The sequence below is a fragment of the Felis catus genome, chromosome B2 (assembly GCF_018350175.1).
Source record: "Felis catus isolate Fca126 chromosome B2, F.catus_Fca126_mat1.0, whole genome shotgun sequence".
Classification (NCBI taxonomy): domain Eukaryota; kingdom Metazoa; phylum Chordata; class Mammalia; order Carnivora; family Felidae; genus Felis; species Felis catus.
In genome coordinates, this window is record NC_058372.1 from 121,783,187 (window position 1) to 121,803,360 (window position 20,174).

Here is a 20,174-nt window from a genome sequence, read left to right on the forward strand (position 1 = left end):
GAAAGAGGATCTCTTTTGCATTGTTGGTGGCAATGCAAGCTGGTGCAGCCACTCTGGAAAACAGTACGGAGGTTCCTCAAAAAACTAAAAATAGAACTACCCTATGACCCAGCAATGGCACTACTAGGCATTTATCCACAGGATACAGGTGTACTGTTTCGAAGGGACACATGCATCCCCATGTTTACAGCAGCACCATCAACAATAGCCAAAGTATGGAAAGAGCCCAAATGTCCATCTATGGATGCATGGATAAAGAAGATGTGGGATATATATACAATGGAGTATTACTCGGCAATCAAAAAGAATGAAATCTTGCCATTTGCAACTACGTGGCTGGAACTGGAGGGTATTATGATAAGTGAAATTAGTCACAGAAAGACAAAAATCATATGACTTCACTCATATGAGGACTTTAAGAGACAAAACAGATGAACAGAAGGGAAGGGCAACAAAAAATAATATAAAAACAGGGAGGGGGACAAAACACAAGAGACTCATAAATATGGAGAACAAACTGAGGGTTACTGGAGGGGTTCTGGGAGGGGAGATGGGCTAAATGGGTAAAGGAATCTACTCCTGAAATCACTGTTGCAGCTAATTTGGATGAAAATTTTAAAAAATAAAAAATTAAATTAAAAAAATAAACCTCTTGTAGATCCTGGCAAAAAAAAAAAATGTTTGTTTTGAGCGAGACTGTGCGCACATGTGCGCATGAGCGGAGGGGCTGAAAGAGAGGGAGAGAGAGAATCCCAAGCAGGCTCCACGTGGTCAGCACAGAGCCTCATGTGGAGCTCAATCTCACAAACCGTGAGATTATGACTTAAGCCAAAATCAAGAGAGATGCTCAACCGACTGAGCCACTGAAGCTCCCAATGAATAGTAATTTGATAAAATTCTTGGAGATTCAGGATCATTAAGAGTATCAGTAATATAATAATGGGTAGTAATAATGTGTGCAATGTACTGTACTCAGATGGTAGTGCTGAACAAGAACATGCAAAATCACTCTTTTAACAAACTGGTGCTTGTCAGAGGGGCAGACAGGCAAATGGATGAAAGGGGGGGGGTATGGATTTCCAGTTATGTACTGAATAAATCACGGGGACAAACAGTACAGCACAGGGAATATAGTCAATGGTATTGTGATAGTGATGTATGGTGACAGATGGTAGGCACACTTGTGAGCACAGCATAACTACAGAGTTGTTGAAGCACAACACCTGAAACTAATGTAACATTGTGTGTTAACTACACTTCAATAAAAATAAAATAAAATGCCAAATTGTAGAGTTGTTAAAACAAAAAACAAAAATAAAACCCAAACTCCTTCTCTTGATGTATTACATACTTTACTATGGAGATAGATTCCTTTATTTTTTATATGTTTTTCTGCTATAAGACCTCACAATGGGTAAAACTTGTGAATTAAATATAACAGGGTTTGTGGAAAAGATGTGGTTGTTGCAGACTACTTAAAATCTATGGAGCTTTGTAACTAGGGCACTGACAGAAACAGTAACAATCTTAAACTATGTACTAATGTGGTGTTAAATCTTAGCTGGTGTTAAATCTTTGAACTCAACATTATTGTCAGTCCATCCTCAGACTGCAGCCCGTAAGCAGCATCCATGAGACCTCTTCTGAAATGCAGGTCCTTGAAAGGATTTACTGTCAACAGAGACCAGTCCATCAAAATTAAAAAGCCAACCCAGGTTTTAGACTTCATCAATCAAATGACAATTTTTTTGAAATTAGGAGAAATGTCTTAGCTGCTTCTTCATTTGTATTAGCAGTTACTAAAGCTACTAAAATGGCCACTCAAAAAGGTACTTTAGCTTTTAAAAACTGCTCGGTCTTGGGGTGCCTGAGTGGCTCAGCCGGTTAAGAGTCTGACTCCTGATTTAGACTCAAGTCATGATCGCATGGTTCATGAAATTGAGCCCCAGGTTCGGCTCCACGCTGACAACACAGAGCCTGCTTGGGATTCTCTCTTTCAAAATAAGTAGAAAAATATTGCTTGGTCTTTCCATTAGACTGAGAAAGCTGGCCTCTGACTGCTTTCACAGTTAAAATACGCAGAAAAAATTCCTCTGCTTTCATACTGACATTATCCATTTATTTATTAATGCACACAAGCTAACTGAAACCATAGAAACACACAGAAATACAGACTGTACTTACTTATGACAACAGTAAGTACTACAAAGAAAACAGGTTAGGGGGTTAAGCAGGTGATTTGGGCAGGGCATATCAGCACTTCGAAGCCCTGTGTGGCATTAAATGGGGCTCCCGCCTTCTGGCTCCTGTCTTCCCAGTTTAAGTCTGTAAGGGAGCAGACACCCTCTAGCATTTGTTCTTTTTGCTGCTTGCAGGGGGAAAATGACCAAAATGATTCCTCTGGAGTAAGGACCTATGGGAACCATGTGTTCATACTTCTAGGTATCTCATTGGCTTCCCTAAGAAAGTACCTCACCTAGAGTCGAAACTAAAATGATGTTAATTTTTGTTTTCAAATGCTTAAGATATGCTATTTAAAAATATTTAGGCTCTTTTGACTTCTTGAGTCATGGTTTTGATTAGCCTATTCCTCAAGTTCTACCAATTTGTGTAACTGGATGTGCCATTTCCTGTGTTAGGAAAAATAGTGAAAGAGTTTAAAATGGACAAAAAAAGATTGCAGGACATTCCTTCAATAGAATATCAGGCAGCCTGGCCAGTGCCTTTTTCCCACTCTACTACACATGCTGTCTAAACCATCTGTTGGCTCACTTGCACAGATATCTGAACACCATATTCTATTGCTTGGCATCATTTCACCACGTACTGGGCTTACGAAGGTGGAGAGATTCAGTCCTATAGGAAGGGACTTAGTTTTTGATCTATTGAAGGCAGCTAGCCTGTGTCCACCACATAAGCGGCACAAAATTTCCAATAGCAATGATGGTGATGGGCATTTGTTACACGACGTGGTGAACATAAATGCCATGTGTATAACATAAGGAAGTGAATTGTAACTGAATCCTGAGGACGAGCTGAAGGAGAGAAATGATGATTGTGCACTCAAGAGATGACTATCAGAGATTTGCTTAATTTTTATGCTTTAGTATGTTCTTTCCTAACGGTAAGGGCAGCTGAAAAAGATACACAGAACTTTAGATCCAGAAATGGACTTGAAAGATCAACTTCTTCAACCTAATTTTACCAACTAGATAAGTAAGTCCCTTGGCAATGGACCTTGCCACAAATGCCCTACCCTACTCCTCTGCCAAATGCTAAAATCTGGTTTGCATCTTTCTCCTGCCCCATTTATATTGCTAGACATTTTCCTCTGAGAAATATTCATTTTGAATGTAATACTATTGTATAAATACCTAAATTTCATTTTTCACTTTTGAAGAACATGGAAAAACAATTACTTTGCACTCTATATAGATTAATCTCATGACAGCTCTTTTTGCTAAATGCTACTTTCTTTTGTGAAGTAAGTCAGTGACAAACACAGAAGGCTGAGTGGACTGCTATTCTGTTTTCCATCCTCCTCTTGTAACAGGCTTCCTGAATTCATCCAGTTCTTCATGCCTCCTAGTGTGACCATCTAGCTTCCTTTCTAGGGCCCTGTTCCCATCTCTCCCAAAGCTTCTGTCTACGAATGACAGAACAAAACTCCCTCCATTTCCACCCTCCCCAGACTTCCAACATGCTACACTATTCCTGATCTCTTCTGACATTCTTCTCATTTCATCCGTCTTCTGTGAAGGTTCTTCTTCCAACCTTTAGAATATGGACATCCCTCAGGTCCTGCCTGTCTCTTTGCTCTTATTTATTCCTATAGTTTCATCATATTTTCATGTATTCAGCTAAGCATTATCTAATGACAGTGTATAAGCAATGGTACGACAGACACGGTCCCTGCTTTCATGGAATCTACATCCTATTGAGGAAGACTGGTGATAAACAAGAAAACAACTAAATAAAAAATTACAAATGGGGATAAATATTAAGAAGGAAAAAACAAGGTACAATAATAAAGACTAATCGGGGAGTATCTACTTCAGATAGAGCGGTAAAGGAAAGTCCTTTGAAAAGTTGACATTTATTGGGATCTAAAGAAAAAGGCTGTTACGCAAAAGGTGTGTATATTCCTGGCAGAGAGACCAAATGCTCAAAGGTCTACAGGTGAATGGGAGAGAGCTTGGCTGTGTTTGAGAAACTCGGAGCAGAGAGTATCATAGGGTAATGCTGGAGAGGTAAGTAGTGACCAGATAATGCAAGGCCCTACAGGCCCTGGGTTTTATTCTAAACATAAGGAGAAGTTACTGAAGAGTGTTAAGCCAGAGGGTAAGCCATTATGACTTAGATTTTAAAAAGATCACTCTGGCTGTCATGACTTTCAGACTGATGAATACCAACACATGGAGGGTTGCCCAATACAGTCCCAGTTTAGGCCCGTTGTCCTGGTGTAACTAGACTTCTATACCAACTCCTTTTGAGTCAGAATATGTAGTAAGTACATAAATACTAAAGCAAACTTTAAAAAATGAACACAGAAAAACAAAGAAGGTTGGTCAAGACACAGGCAGGCTTTGTGGCAACCTTCATCAGATTCCCTTGTCCCTGATGCCCCTGACCTAGGTGGGACCCTGGTGTCCTCCCTTTGATTACTGACCTAGTTTTACTTCTCAGGCTTGTGCTATGTTCTTGTCCTCAATATCTGGCCATCTCTTGTGATGAAATAATATTCAGTATCTGGTATACAAAAATATATTGAGTGGGGTGCAATGCATCTTAACTCATTTATTCCTCATAATAATCCTTGAGGTAGGTATTATCCCTACTTACAGATGAGAAAACTGAAGAACAAAGAGCAAAAGAAGCTTGCCTAAAGTCATGTACAGCAAAAGTATCCCAACAGGACATGAAGCCAGGTAATATGGTTCCGAACTCAAGCGTTCTTCATCCCGAGTTGTCAGCACAGAGCCCGAAGCAGGGCTCGAACTCACAAACTGCGAGATCGTGACCTAAGCCTAAGTCAGATGCTTGACCCACTGAGCCACCCAGGCGCCCCTTCATCCTGCTCTTCTAATACTGTTACTTAATGTGAGAGGCCCAGACACATTTAGGGAACTGCAAGTAGCTCAGAGTATTGGGGAAAAGCTGGAAATAAGTTTAGAAAAGTAGTAGTAGGACATCAAATGGCATGCTAAATAGCTTAGTTTTCAACTGGTAGGATATGGGGTGCACCATAGGATCCTAAATGCATGGCCATTCTTATCTTTTGGATAAACAGTTCTGTGGAGAATGGATTTGGAAGGTGAGTAAGAGGAGACTGGTTTCTGACTCAGCTTGTTATAGAGACTGGATATGTGCCTCCTTCCTGCACGGGGTTTTTGAGTGACTGTTGTCAAGAATCTGCTTGCTCCCTGCCCATGATGACAGAAGGACTTCCCACAACCTCTGCCCAGGCCTTCTGACTACTGCTTCTCCCGTCTGGACTTCAGAGCTATAGAGTCTGGCTCTATGAAGCACAGCAAAGTTAGAACTTCAAACTCATCCTCTCTTCTGAGTTCTAAGCCTATATTCTCAGTTCTTTGAACATTTCTACTTGTTTATGGCCTCTGGCTACCTGAAATTTAGCATTCTCTAAAAATCATCAAGTCAGAAGAGAATTAGGGAAAAAAGTCTAAGAAAAACATAAATGTCAGAAGAGTATGCTAGTGGGAAAAATCTACATGAAGCATCAAAATTTACAACATGTGGAAAAGCAACTAACATCTATAATACTTAATAAAATTGTTATATTATGGACAACTCATAAGTGATCTTAAAGGAAAACCTATTTTGCATTTGTATTCGAATTTCAACAGGACTGCTTTGAATTGCTACTTTATTGATAAGTGAAACAGATTCTTTTATGACAAGTTATAAATGCTTATAGTTTATCGGTTCCCTCTCCACCCTGCAATTACCTACAGGAAGAGATTGGCCATGGTTTTATTTTATGAGTTTTATAGGGGCACATTCACCCCAGTTTGCATACTATGAATTCCTGGAAAATTCTACAGACTGGAAAAAAAGAAAGTGCTTTCTTCACATCAAAAGAAGCATTTCACTTGAACTTCTGTATTTATCCATAAATATACAGCCCCAAGTACTATGTTAAAATGTGAAAGACAAATTTTACATAAATATATGTATAAGGCGTAGTATACTTGTGTGTTATAATAGAATATATAGCAATCTTGTGAACTTGCATAGTGGGCTAAACAATGACCCAAACCTAACAACAAAGACAACTTAAAATGTCACAGAGGGGCACCCGGGTGGCTCAGTTCGTTGAGCATCCAACTCCTGGTTTCAGCTCAGGTCATGATCTCATGGCTCGTGAGACTGAGCCCTGCCTCAGGTTCTGCACTGACAGTGTGGAGCCTTGGAAGTCTCTCTCTCCCTCTCTGTCTGCCCCTCCCCCACTCATGCTCTCTTTCCTTCTCTCAGAATAAACTTAAAAAAGAAATGTTGTAGACTAAAGATAGATTATCATAGAATCCAAAAGAGTCTTAGAATAAATTTTAATTTGTAGGATTCAGATCAACACCTTTACGAATAAGTTTACTGTAAACGGCAAGCAACATCATGAACATCTCAGATATTTTTCCAGAATAGTAAAATAGTGTAAAACATATTGAAATTTACTACTGATGAAACATTACATGACAAAAACTTGTCAATCAAGCCCTGAGAAAACCTAGAAGTATACCTGCAGAATGAATAAATTAAAAGTTTGTTAAATGCAACTTACAAAATGAAGAATAATGAATGAATAAATTTCTAATCAGACTAGAATATTTTAATTTCTAATAATTAATGAAATATTTAGATGGATGGCAAAAGTATCCCAAAACTGGTATAATCTTAATGAGACAGCCTGGATTTTGTTTCAACCCGTTGTGGCTGATGCAAGCTGTAATTATATACACTGCCAGAAAATCCATTTGTTAAAAGAAAATTTGTTCTCATTAATGCGGATTGTGGGATCACTGAATAAAAGAGGAAGAAAGGAGTAGTATTAACTAGCGTTACAGGTTTGGAATGCAGGAGCTTTATAAAAATCAGCAATCAATTCAATAGGCCATGCTGATGCTTGAATTTTTAACATACCAGTTTTCACTAGAAGAGATTCAAAAACAGTTCTTCTCAAATCACTAAAAATTCTGTACATATTCAGCATGGCTTATCGTGTTTTAATTCCAACAGAAAACATACAAAGCTATGGGAAGTTCCATGCATATAGCAGGCTATGGGCAGGTTTGTAATAATCTCAATAAGACCAAAGATTTACAGAGACTTCCTTATGCTAGTTGTGATTTTTCTCTGATTTACAAATGAGTCCTTCATTTAAAGTGAATATGAGACTCAAGCCTGTGCTTACTTAACTATTAACTAACTTTTACACCTGCCTTGCAGGGTTCAGACAATGACCTCTGATTAATCTGAGTCTGATATTATCCTTAACAGCAACTCGTTCTTAAAGTGGCATGATCTAATTATTTTCATGTAATCTAATATCATGACTGTCTAATGTCTTATTTGCTTTTCCTATAATAGTAAAGTGTTTGAGTGACTACCATTCAGGACAAAAAGAAAGCCACACATTTAACCATCAAATCTGAACTAGGACATCAGGTATAAAGAAAATAAAAGAAAATCTGAATATATGAGTAGGTAAAACAGGCTACCTTCGCAAAAGAACTGTTAGGCTGATGTTCAATGTCTCACCCAAAACACTAAATACCAGAAAGCAAAAGAGGATCAATTTCCATAATGTTCTGAGGGGAAAAGTTTATGTCCAAATAATTAAAAACCCTAGCAAACTCTTATTCAAAGACAACTAAGATATTTTAAAATATGTAGACTCAGATACTCAGATAATATACCTCTCACATTATATTTCTGGAAAAAAATAACTTGAAAATATACTGTTGGATATAAACAAAATTAAGAGCTCAAAATGCAAAAAAAAAAAGTGAATAGTGAGGTTTGATTCTCTTTGAAGGAGGAGGTCATGCCATGTGGGGATATTCTGTTTTACTTCTACTGAAGGCATCTCAAAAACACACAAGGTATTATTTAATGTCAGAAAGAAAAAAATTCCAAACAAAAAAATTAAAGCTCATGTGTTAAATGAACAACAACAACAAAAAGAAACAAGATAGTTAAAAAGAGAGTGGGAGAGAACACAGCAAAGAGGTGGTTTTGTTTTTAGGCAAACCTATACTTAAAGAACACCGCATCACATTAGAACACTATAGGATCAAACTCTCCTCCATAACCATAGATTTACTGAAAAGTTCATTCCGATTTGGAATGTCAAGAAACACAGTTTTTGACAGAGGCCTGAAAAAGTCTCATTTCCCTCACCTGCTGAACTGCTGTAATTAGCATCTAGCACTCTCTGGGACCCAAACCATCTGCGGTGGTTCTCGGAGCAACAGGAAAGTGGAGGTGGTAACATACAGAGAGAGGTGACCTGGAGGCTGGTGGTTAGGAACGAGGTCCAGGAAGTCACTCAGGGACCTGGCCTCAGCCATTCTAAAACCCTGGTCCACCGCCTTCTTATCTTTTCTCCGGACCCCAGAGTATCTCTCCTTTTTGGGCTAGAGTAGTACCAGGTTTGAACTTACAAATACTCAACTTTGTTAAAGTTTTCCGACAGACTTTTTCCTATTTCTTTTATGTCTAAGTATCTTCTTCTCTTAAACCCTTTAAGGAAAACAAGGGCACACATACAAAGGATGGAAATTAGGTAAGACTATTTCCGTGAAAATCAGACTTTTCCTCTCCTGAGGACCAGAAGACACTGGGTAATGAACAGACTTGTGATTCTATTTAGAGGTTATGGACAAAAGGCCAAAGTTAACTGTCAGCAAGGTAGGGGACTTTTTGGGAATGAGGGGGCAGTAGTAAACTAAGTAAATTAGTAAACTAAGGAGTTTGTAGTAAAGAGACTGAAGGAGCTCAGAAAAACATACCAAAATGCAGCCTGGCTCTAGTGAGGGCTTGGAGAACCAATGCATGTTTGGGGTGTGCCTGTATAAACCAAATATATTAAAACTTACAGCTTTATAGATCAGAAATGTTATTAATATATTAGGAGCTATAATTTAATAATCCAACTGAAAAAACATAAAAAAAGACCAACAATACCTAAACCCTTATGTATTAGATTTTGTTTGGTTCTTTGGAGTCATTCTGAGACTGTTAGGGCATTACTGTAAACATTAATGCCATTATTTCTCATGATTTCATGAGAAGTCAGTTCTATTATTTCATCATTTAGTTAAGATGGAAATCTACAATCAGCCTACAGAGTAAAACAAAAAAACTGTTAGGTTACACTTTTCTGAGTTCTAGAATGTACCAAAAAAACCCCCAACAAAACCAGAAATGGAAACACAGGTGCTGTAGGAAAGCCTATAGGAATAAACTGAATTTCAAAAGTATGTAAATCATCCAGTAAGTATCTTTTTCAAATACATTAAGGGGTTCCAGTTCAAGATGGTAACACAGGAAGATCCTCAACTTACCTCCTCCCACTGACACACTAAGTCTGTAGCTACATGTGGAACAATTTCCTCTTAAAAAACCAAAAGGCTGGCTGAATGAGGACTACCCCACAGGCAAACAAGAAGAAAACCACACTGAAGCATGTAGGAGAGCCTAAGATACAACCTTGCCATAAACCCCCACCCCAGTGCAGTGACCCACAACCGAGAGAAAAAGTAAAACCTGGAGTTTCTCCTCAAGGAGTAAAGGGTTCAAACCCCACCTCAGACACCTCAACTTTTAAGACCTACACCTGAGAGAAAATAAATTATTTTCCATAATTGCTAGTCTGCATTTTTTAAATATTAAAGAATACAGTGTACATGTTATGACTACTATTTTAGCATACTTACTAAAGTTTAACTGCAACACACACAATAGCCAAGTACTTTTAGGATTACAGTGGTGTTTAATTCCTCAAACACCACTTTTCCAGAGCCCCACACAGTAAGTTATCAAACAGGCTGGCTCAATCATATGAATTTATTACAAATGGAAAATGAAGGCAACCTGCCAGTGAGAAAAATATTATCAATAAAATTCAAATATAGTTTAATATTGCCTTTATTTTCATAAAAAAGGCATTACCAAATCTTTCTAACAGGAAATGATGAACTGTATGGAGTATCTAAAAGACTTAATATACAGGAATGATAAGAGAAACAAGATTATGCTCAGTGAAGAATAAGATATATTTTACTCTGTATTATTTTATGAATCTTTCAAGTGGGAATTGGCCACTGATACATATTTCATTCAAATATTATATTTAGAGAATAGAAGGGAAATTTAATTGTTTTCCTTCTACATTATCTTATACAGTTATCTTTAACATAGTAAATAGGTATTATAATTGTTAAATGCCTTTTGTTGTCTGGCAGTAATAGAAGAGGGATAAAAGTTTTCACTTCTATAATAATAAAGCATAGCAATTCATAAGAGAAATGAAACATGATGGCCTGCTTTTACTATTAAAAAATATTCACTCTAAATAATGATGCTAGTGCACAAAATAAAACTCATTTTAAAAAGTGTAAATAAATTTGTGTGAAGATTTATATTAACTTATTAAAAATCTAAAACATTTTTAAATTAAAAATCATTCTATTTATAATAGTAACATAAACAAGTATCTGCAAAAATGATACCATATCTTATTTTCCCAAATATTGGCAAAAATTAGTATGTTTTCCTCATTAAGTTAGAAAACATGAGGTTAATTTTCTTGAAGGGGTATAATTTTCGGCAAAAGGGAGGTCAAAAGACTTTTCTACAATGGCATTTTGTGTCCTATAACCAGGATCATTTTGTAGCTTATCAGTTTTAACAATGCAGAAATAGACTGTCTTACCGTTGGTGCTGTATCTACATGATGGTTACAAGGCTTTCTTTCTATGTTGATAATTCCTGTGCAAAGAAAAGATGGTAGATATTTGATTATACCTATTCATTTTATTGTGAAAACATTTATCTCAGTAAGAGGTGACTCCTATAGCTTATAAGGAAAAAAGTCTCATTTGAATGGCAGGATCCTTTAAAGTTCTATCATGAATTCTTTGGTCAGAAACAGTTGGAGAGTTTAGCTAACTAAGAGACCCAACTCAAAGTGAGCTGAGCAAATTTTCCCATTCAAGAGGTGTTTAGCAATAGTCTAAGATGTGTCCATACCCTGCTCTTGGCTCAAAAATTATACCATTATCTCCACTCTGCTGCAGTTCTTCCATTAAATTTTTATTTCTGACTTGAGGTCATCAAGTTTTCATAAAGAAATATCACAAAGGCTGTAAAAGGAATCACTTCCTTATTTTCTCATAAAGAATAAATAAATCTACTTGAATTTCTCTTTGATCACTTGACTTCCTACTATGTCATATTCTATTTATTCAATCACCATGGAGTGTCTGAAAAAAAAAAAGTTCCCCCTGATTCTCTCCTTTAAAATGATAATATTGACTGCTAAACTTGAGAAAAATCCTTTTATCATGTGTGGATTTATCTTTTTGTTCCGAATGTCCTTTCCTGCATTTCTTTGTAATAAACAGCTTTTAAGGATATAACACATTGCATCTCATCAATAAAGATACTGGTTCAAAGTCTAGCTCAGGTTAAAAATGAACACAGGTGTGGGTCTCATTTACTTTATAATCTCTGTCCATCAGCAAACCAACAGGTGAGTTAGGACATTAGAATAGTTCTAGTTCCTTCAAATAATGATACAGGCTTTCACATGCAAGGCTGCTTAGAAGTAAGAATTACAAGTATTGTTAGGAGCAATTAGCACAATTTCTGATTGAAACAATAGCTCCTCCCATTTACAGTCATTTAACTCATTCTTCTTCAAGTATGATAAGGGATTATGTGAGAGAATCATAAAACAATCACTTTTTATCACTGTGAAATAATATTTAAAAATGAACGAAGTACCATGAAACACGATTAAAAATTTTTTTTTGTTTCATTTTAAAAATTCAGCTATAATTAGCCAATGAAGTATAAAGCAGTATACTACCTTATACAATCAACTAATATTTACTAAGTGGCTATTTGGTATCAGTGATAAAAGATGAATTATAAAGGATAAATTATAATTTCTGACTTCAAGACTCGAGTAAAACAGAGGATTTGAAAAAAATACTCTAGTATATAGAAATACTAGAGTATTTTTTCATATACAGAGTATTTGAAATACAAATTTGAAATACAAATACTCTGTATTTGAAAAAATACTACAGAGCAAATTAAAAGTTTTGTCTTAATAATAACAAAATCTTTAAAGTAATTTTTATGCAAAGACATTTTTATTCATAGAGTAACACTGGTCTTGAATAAAAAATTTTTAAAAACCCCAAGTAAACATATTAGAAAATGTTCAGATAATGCTGACTCTTACTGGTAGATTTTAGTAATACTGAAGTATATAGAACAAATGGTGAAATCCCCACTTCCCCAGCGCCCACACTCCCCACAACCCTCTCTGGCTGCATCCACTGAGAACAGTCTGGCATGACACAGGCTTTTAATCAAGAGTTAGCAAAATCTTACATGTGTGTTCTCACTATTGTAATCTGACTGCTATAAAACTGACCTAGGCTGATTACTAATTTTAAAGTTCTTATACATTAAGAAAGTAACTTCAAGACGTTGAAAATAAAAATTAAATCTACATCTTCAGCTTATACAATTACAAAGAAAAAACAGCTACGTATTTTACAGTTTCAATTTCAGGATAAGTAGGTGGTGGAAACTAAAAATTTTTAAAGTGGATTATCCAAAGATATAACCTTAGTTTTAAATTTAGATTGCCAATTGAAATAATATGATTTGGAAATACAATTAATACATGTTTGTTCGAGCTTTCAGTAATGAATATACACAAAATAAGCTTAAGAAAAAATGTTCCCAAACAGCTTACTATTTTAAGTACATTTTACCAAAAAAGTCTCCATTTGTATGTTATTTCACTTTCATTAAGGTATGATAACAAGTGAAAGCTCCTAATAAATAGATTGCTGTGCTGGTTATTTTTGTGTGTCAGCTTGGCTTGGCCACAGTCCTGCATATCTGGTCAAACATTCCAGATATTTCTGTGAAGGTATGTTTTAGATAAGATGAACACTTAAATCAACAGGCTCTGAGTAAAGGAGATTGCTCTCCGTAACGTGAGAGGGTTTCATCCAGTTGGTTGAAGGTCTTAAGAAAAAGAATGACTTCCCCTGAAAGAGAAAAAATGTTGCCAACAGACTGCTTTTGGACTTGAACTATAACTCTTCCCTGGGTCTCCAGGCTATCAACTGACCTTGGAGGTTTTGTACCTGCCGGCCTGCATAATCGTGTAAACCAATTCCTCAAAATAAATCGATCTATATACACATTCTACTGGTTCTGTTTCTCTGGATGCTAACTAATACACTTAACTTTTGGGGAAACAATTTTAAAAAATGAAACTACAATTGTTTGTACTTATTCTAAATTAAATTTTTGTTCACTAATTAATCATGCAGTAATATGGTTAAAAGGTCCAACTTATTATGGTATATTTTAAAAATCCAAATACCTCACAATGAACTTAATATTACATCTGTAGAATAAATTAATCTACCAAATAACAAAATCAATATGTCAATAGATATTTACCACTAGATTATCCAGTCTGACAGTCTCTGCTTCTTGATATTTATTTACATTTAATGCAATTACTGATATGGCTATGTTTAAGTCTGCCATCTTGCTATTTTGTTGCATCTAGTTCTGTTCATTTCTCCTTTCTCCATACTCTTTTGAAATAATCAAATACTTTTACTATTCCATTTTATATCCCCAATGGCTATATTGTTAGCTACACATCTTTATTTTTTTCTTTTAGTGGCTAGAGATTGCAATATATATCTCTAATTTATTACAGGGCACCCTGAATTATGATTTTATACTTTACTAACAATATAAATATCTCAAAGCAGTATTACTCCATCTACCCTTCCACCCTTTATGCTATTGTTGTATTTTACCTCCATATGTTATAAACCCCACAACATTTTTCCTGGATACTGTTTTAAACAGTAGTATTTAAGAATGAAAAATCAGCTTTTTATATTTACACATATACTGATCCTTTCCAGTGTTTTCATTCCTTCCTGCAGATCCAAGTTTTCATCTGAGATCATTTCCCTTTAGACAGATGAACTCTCTGATCTCTCACGGTGTAAATCTGTGGATGACTGTTTTTTTTTGTTTTTTTTTTTCTGTAAAGACTTTAGCAGGCATTCATGTATGAAGGCTAATTTTGCTGGATATTGAAATCTAGGTTGATAGCCATTGTCTTTTAGCACTTTACTGATTTTATACCATTGTTTCTTACGAGAACAAAGCCATCATTTCTTACTATTATTCTCTGAATGTCATGCATTTTTTCCTTTGGCTGCTTTTATGATCTTTTCTTTAGGTTTCATTTTCCTCAGTTTATTTAAAATGTACCTAGGTGAGGTTTCACTTATATATATTCTTGGGGTTTGCTAAGCTTTTTATATCTTTTACGTTATTTTCTTTTATTAGAGTTGGAAAATTCTTGGCCTATTAGTTCTTCACCCTATCTTCTCTATTTTCCTTCTGGAATTCCATTTATACATGTTTAGATGATTTGATGTAGTCGCACAGGTCTGATGCTCTGTTATTTCCCTCCCCTACCCTGTGCTTCGATTTGGATGATTTTTATTGTTATGTCCTTGAGTTCAAGGATCCTTTCTTTCAATGTGTACCATCAGCAATTAGGTTCACTTAATGAACTTTTCATTTTATCTATTACACTCTTTAGATGCAGAATTTCCACTTATTTTTTTTATGGTTTCCATTTCTCTGCTGAAATTATTCATCATACCCATGTTTCTTCAAAAATTATTTAACATATGTATAAAAGTTATTTCAAAGTTCTTGTCTACGAATTCCAATCCTTCTACTGATTGTTCTTTTTCTTGATTATGGGTCACCTATTCCTGCTTATTCACATGCTTCATATTTCTGACTGCAGGTTAGACCTATTAGATATATAATTGGTAGAGAATGAGAGAGAAAGCATGCTTCCCCAGAAAGGGCTCACTCTTTCTTCTTCTTGAAAGCTATGGTGAAGGGTGGATCTTTGTATTCAAATCAGGAGTTAGCCTGGGTTGGGCTTGGGCTGTTGCTTTAATCTCGGTACATCTACTTATTAAATATCTAAAAATAAGATCAGTTCCTCCCTCTAAATCTGAGTAATGGATTTTTGGATCAGAAATCCTTTATCTTAGTTGTCTGAACAGGTTATTCCACTATCAGCCAGATTTCGAGACTTTTACATTCAACTCTCTTCCTAAGGTAAAGAACCTGTTCCTTTATGTACAGGCTTGTGAAATTTTCCCTGTATCTGAAAATCAGAAATTTTACTAGGGTATATCAAATTGTGTCTTGGCTATAATTAACCTTTCTTGGGACTTGATAAGCCCTTTAATGGGCAGAGTTTTATCAACTGCTTAGAGAAATTTTATTCTGTTACTTCTGTAAATTTAGCAGTTCATTTTATTTTACCTTCAAAATTTTTATCTTTATGATAACCAATGTACTTAATCTTCTAAGGAAGCATCTTCTTTTCACTTTGTCTAATGCTTTTAAAACTTGAAATCATACAGTTTAGCTTAGTTTCTTTCTAGAGGCCTACAAGGATGAAAGCAAACAGGATGGCAAACCCTAGAGAGTATATCAGAAGATCAAGTTTTTTTCCTGGGATCTCAATGCCAATGTGTCAGGAATGGGGGTAGGGGCAGGTGCGGGAGGGCTCTGTTCTCCTTGGTACTAAGCAAGGACATGTGCAGGGAAAGCCGGTCTCTTCCAAAGGTGTAGGCAAAATGTTTTTTTTAGAGTTCACTGAGGTCTCTCAGCCTACAGAAGTTATAATAAATGCTCTGGGTAACTGGCTATATTTGTCAGTTTAATGTTTTTAGTGTATCAAGAGCTTGGGAGAGCCTATGCACCACAGTGGATCTAAAAGTGCCTACATGCAAAGGGACCTACACAACTGGAGGAGTCTGGTTCCAGGCCCAGCCACTGGGAGAGGACTGTAACTTGCAACTGATGAGACCTGAGAGGAGGAGCTCACCCCTGTACCTCAGCAGGTGGGTGTTTTCGTGTTTTGCCATAGCTCAGACCTCTATCAGTATAGTTGGGACCACAAACCATGAGCATGCAAAGAAAACTATCAACTCTCATAAGGAGTTTCAGTAACCTGAACATGACCAAATAACTTTCTAGAACTGGTAGTGCCACTGATGACAAAGGAAGAATGAGAGGGTCTTTTAAATTAAAATGTAACGAAACAAACAAAAATCAACAACTATTAAGAATTTTAAGATATTAATTAACAAGCAATGAAGATAACTCTATTTTAAAGGAAGGAAACAGTAGTGGCTTCTAGAAAGTAAATAGGAAGATGGGTAGCATTCCCAAAGTCACACAACCAATGAGCAGCAGTACCATGACTGAAACCTACGTGTATGAGTCACAAACCCTCCAGACCCATTGGCGTGTTTGACTCCTGTGGCAAGGCCCTGATTTTATTCATCTTTGCATCTACAGTGCCTAGTCCAAATGCTTAAAACCCAGAAGACCCCCAACTCTTGAAATGAATAAATGGAAACTATGCCATATCCACTGAGTTCATGTGCTATAATACATATTTACCTGTGTGCATTAGTTATCAGAATGTTTGAGTTAATCTTCTAGGACTGCTTTCAAAAATGTTAATTTACTACGTTCTCTGGTAATGTATCTAAACTTACTGTAAAACTAAAGTGTGTTACTTTAAAATTTTCCTAATTTTCCAGATATTACACATTCTAGAGAAGTTAATGGAAAACATTTTACGCTTTTTGGGAGATGGTTAGGTATTTTATTTTGTAGAAAACTAGAGCATGACATTTACCCCTGTACTTGACTGACTCAAACAGCGGAATTATATATTTTACAGTTTCCCTAAAGTCCACACACCTTCAACTCAAGACCACGATCAAAGGAAAAAAAAAAAAAACAAGATAATGAAATTTCTTGCAAAAGCAAAAAAGGCAGGAATATGTGCCAAATTCTAGAGTCAGAATATATATACAGCAATATTATGTATCATCACCAAATGTTTATGGGCTACCCACTAAGCACAAGGCACTGTGCTAGGGACAAGAGAACCCTGATTCTCCCTTTCATGACCCCTTTTTAGGAGCCATTCACTTCATGCAACAATATAACTATGCATCCTTTTTGAGTTTTAGAAATCATGAATCTTTATATAAGGCAGAAAGAATTATGCTTTGATTACTTTTGACTAGGAAAAAATGAAATAAAATGTACTATATTCCAGTAAAATAGTTTTAGAAGGTAGTGTTCTTTCAAGGCAAATTTAACATAAAAGTTGTGCAGAGCTTGCAAGCATTCTTAAGAACTAGAAAAGAAGTAAAACTGTTTTTCAGATAATATAATTTTATAACTAGAAAATTCAAAAGAATCACTGCTAAAAGAAACATAATCAATAACAATACATCAGGAAGTTAGCACAATATAAAATTTAATATACAAAAATCAATATCCTTTACATATTCAAACTAGCTAGAAGATATATGACAAATACCTCATTTATAAGAGCAAAATAAAAGATAAAATACCTGAATAAATACAAGGAATGTACAAAACAATATGAATGTTAAAATACTTCTAAAAGACATAAAAGTAGCCCTGAACAAACAGACACCCCTTATTCTGCAACAAGAACATATAACATTATATAAAGGCCAATTCCCTCCAACATAATATATGAATTTAGTGTGATTTCAATAAAAAAAGTTTTTTGCCCCAGCACAAATTGACTCTAAAATTCATACAGAAGTATATGCAAGAACACCTAGAAAAATCCTGGGGAATAAAAAGAGCAATGAGGGGAAATAAACACTACTAAAGATCAATATATATTATAAAAAGTCTCTGCAATTAAAACAATGTGGTAATGACACATGAATAGACCTGTAGACCAGTAGAATATATTAAAATGTTCAGAAAAGGATCCAATTACATATGGAAATTACATGCAAAGAGGAAGAGATACTTTTTAATACATGGTGTTGGGATGCAATGTATGTTTCGAAAAAGAACTGATCCATACCTCACACCATACACTAGGAAAGGAATTCTTAATGGGTCATATTTAAATGCTAAAAAGGAAGCTATACCAATATTAGAAGAAAAAACATAGTGAATGTCTTTACAAACCCAATGAGAAAAGCTTTCTTCAAATTTTGTGCTGCAAAATCAAAAGCCAAATATAAAACTTGGAGAAAATATTTGCAACCTACATTACTGACAGATGACGTTTCCCTATTATGGAAAGCAAAAATATACAAATATTAATAAGGGTGATTTAAAATTTAAATTGGAAGTCACAGTATGAATTCATTGAGCTTTTAAGACTTGATTTCCTAGATATGTCCAGTGAATAAAAGTCTTAGAAGCAATGATATCCCAACAGCAATGAGTATACTCAGCCCCAAATTTTAGTTTCTAAATTCCATTATCCACAAACTAGTACCAGGACTCCTTGGAGAATTGACTGATTCCAGCTTTGGGGAGGGCAAATACAGGATGAACCTAGGACACTGCAAGCAGCACATACTCTGAGCTACCTGGTTCATATCAAAGGACACAGGAGTGGACATGAAGGGGCTCCTCCTTCCCAAATTAGGGAACAGTTTCAGCAACACAAAGAAAATGACAGTGAAGAAGTACAACAAAGTGAATGAAAAAAATTCACAATACTCAAAAGAGACAGGCAAGAAGAAAAGGAAATGCGCCTCTGGACTGAACACCAGCCAATAAATGTAGAACCAATCGTAACGTTAGAAACCAACCACTGTTAATAGTTATTTCAAGTAAGGATCATCAGTGGCTGCTGAAACCACTGAATAAGGCTGTTGGGGAACAGGGTATTCACATGGTCTCAAAGTATCAGCCCACAGAATACCCACTCAGCAATTACAAAGGGAAAAGTTTACCTTTACCACAGAGAGATCTAGTGTTCACCAAGTTAATCAAGGATTAAATTTAGCAACACAAGTCATGGAACACCCTGACATTCCATGCCTCCTAACGTGATGCAGAAAAATACACATTATAGTGTTCTTGCCAAAACAGTTTAACCTGAATCTAATCACAGTGAAATAGATAAAAACAAAACACTGGATATTCTACCGGACAACTGGCTCAGTCAGACTCTTCAAAAAAGTCCATGTCATGAAAAACAACAACACCAAAGGAGTAGATTAACAGAGATTAAATGAGACTAAAATGACACAGCAACCAATATAAGTGTGACTCTGGATTGGATGCTGGACAAATAAGCATGCAAACAAAAAACTGCTTAAGATACTTTAGATAGAATTAAGAAAATGTGAATATGAACTGTTTATTTGATATTATAGAATCATTGTTAATTTTCCTTGTGATAATGGTACCATGATTATATAGAGAATATCCTTATTCTTAACAGATATTTGAATGAAGGTTTTGAAGGGAAGATGCAAATGGTGCAAATTTGGTTTTATTTTATCTTGTTTCCAACTTTTTTGTGGTATTAAAAAACTTCAAAATACACTTGGGGAAAGGACTATAGACCCTTATTAGACATTTAATGATCATATAGCAGGCAAGCAAATAGTCAATGGTTTTGAATATTGCTAAATCTTCCACGTAAGCAGAGTAAACAGGGCTTAGGTTCTCACTGAAAAAATTTCTCAGCATTATTTAAAAACAGTCAATGAAAACACTTCTCCCAACTCTGAATTTAATGGAGTGTCTTCCTAAAAATAAGAAAAAGCTCCAAAATTAATGCACAAATGAATAAAAAGCTACAATATGTATTTATAGTTTACACATTGATAGCTTCACTCAATAAATCTGTTTATTGAGAAATAATTTTCATGGCAAATCCCTGTCCCAAATCAGAGGTATCAGTTATCTATAATTCTCTATTATTAGTTTTTACCCCTTTACAATTAGAGAAAAAACATTTC

General features: G+C 35.6%; 1 protein-coding gene across 11 annotated transcripts in view; it reads right to left on the reverse strand.

Annotated features, from left to right (window-relative positions):
• The window catches only part of AHI1 (Abelson helper integration site 1), a 207,419-nt gene that overhangs the window by 70,491 nt on the left and 116,754 nt on the right, over positions 1 to 20,174 (reverse strand). For 10 of the 11 annotated variants that reach the window (XM_045058091.1, XM_019831276.3, XM_045058092.1 and 7 more), the window contains one exon: positions 10,955 to 11,010. In XM_045058091.1, the coding sequence (XP_044914026.1) occupies positions 10,955 to 11,010 (56 nt within the window). Of the gene's footprint in view, positions 1 to 10,074; positions 10,114 to 10,954; positions 11,011 to 20,174 lie in introns of those variants that run through there. The other variant, XM_045058095.1, reaches the window with a different exon arrangement.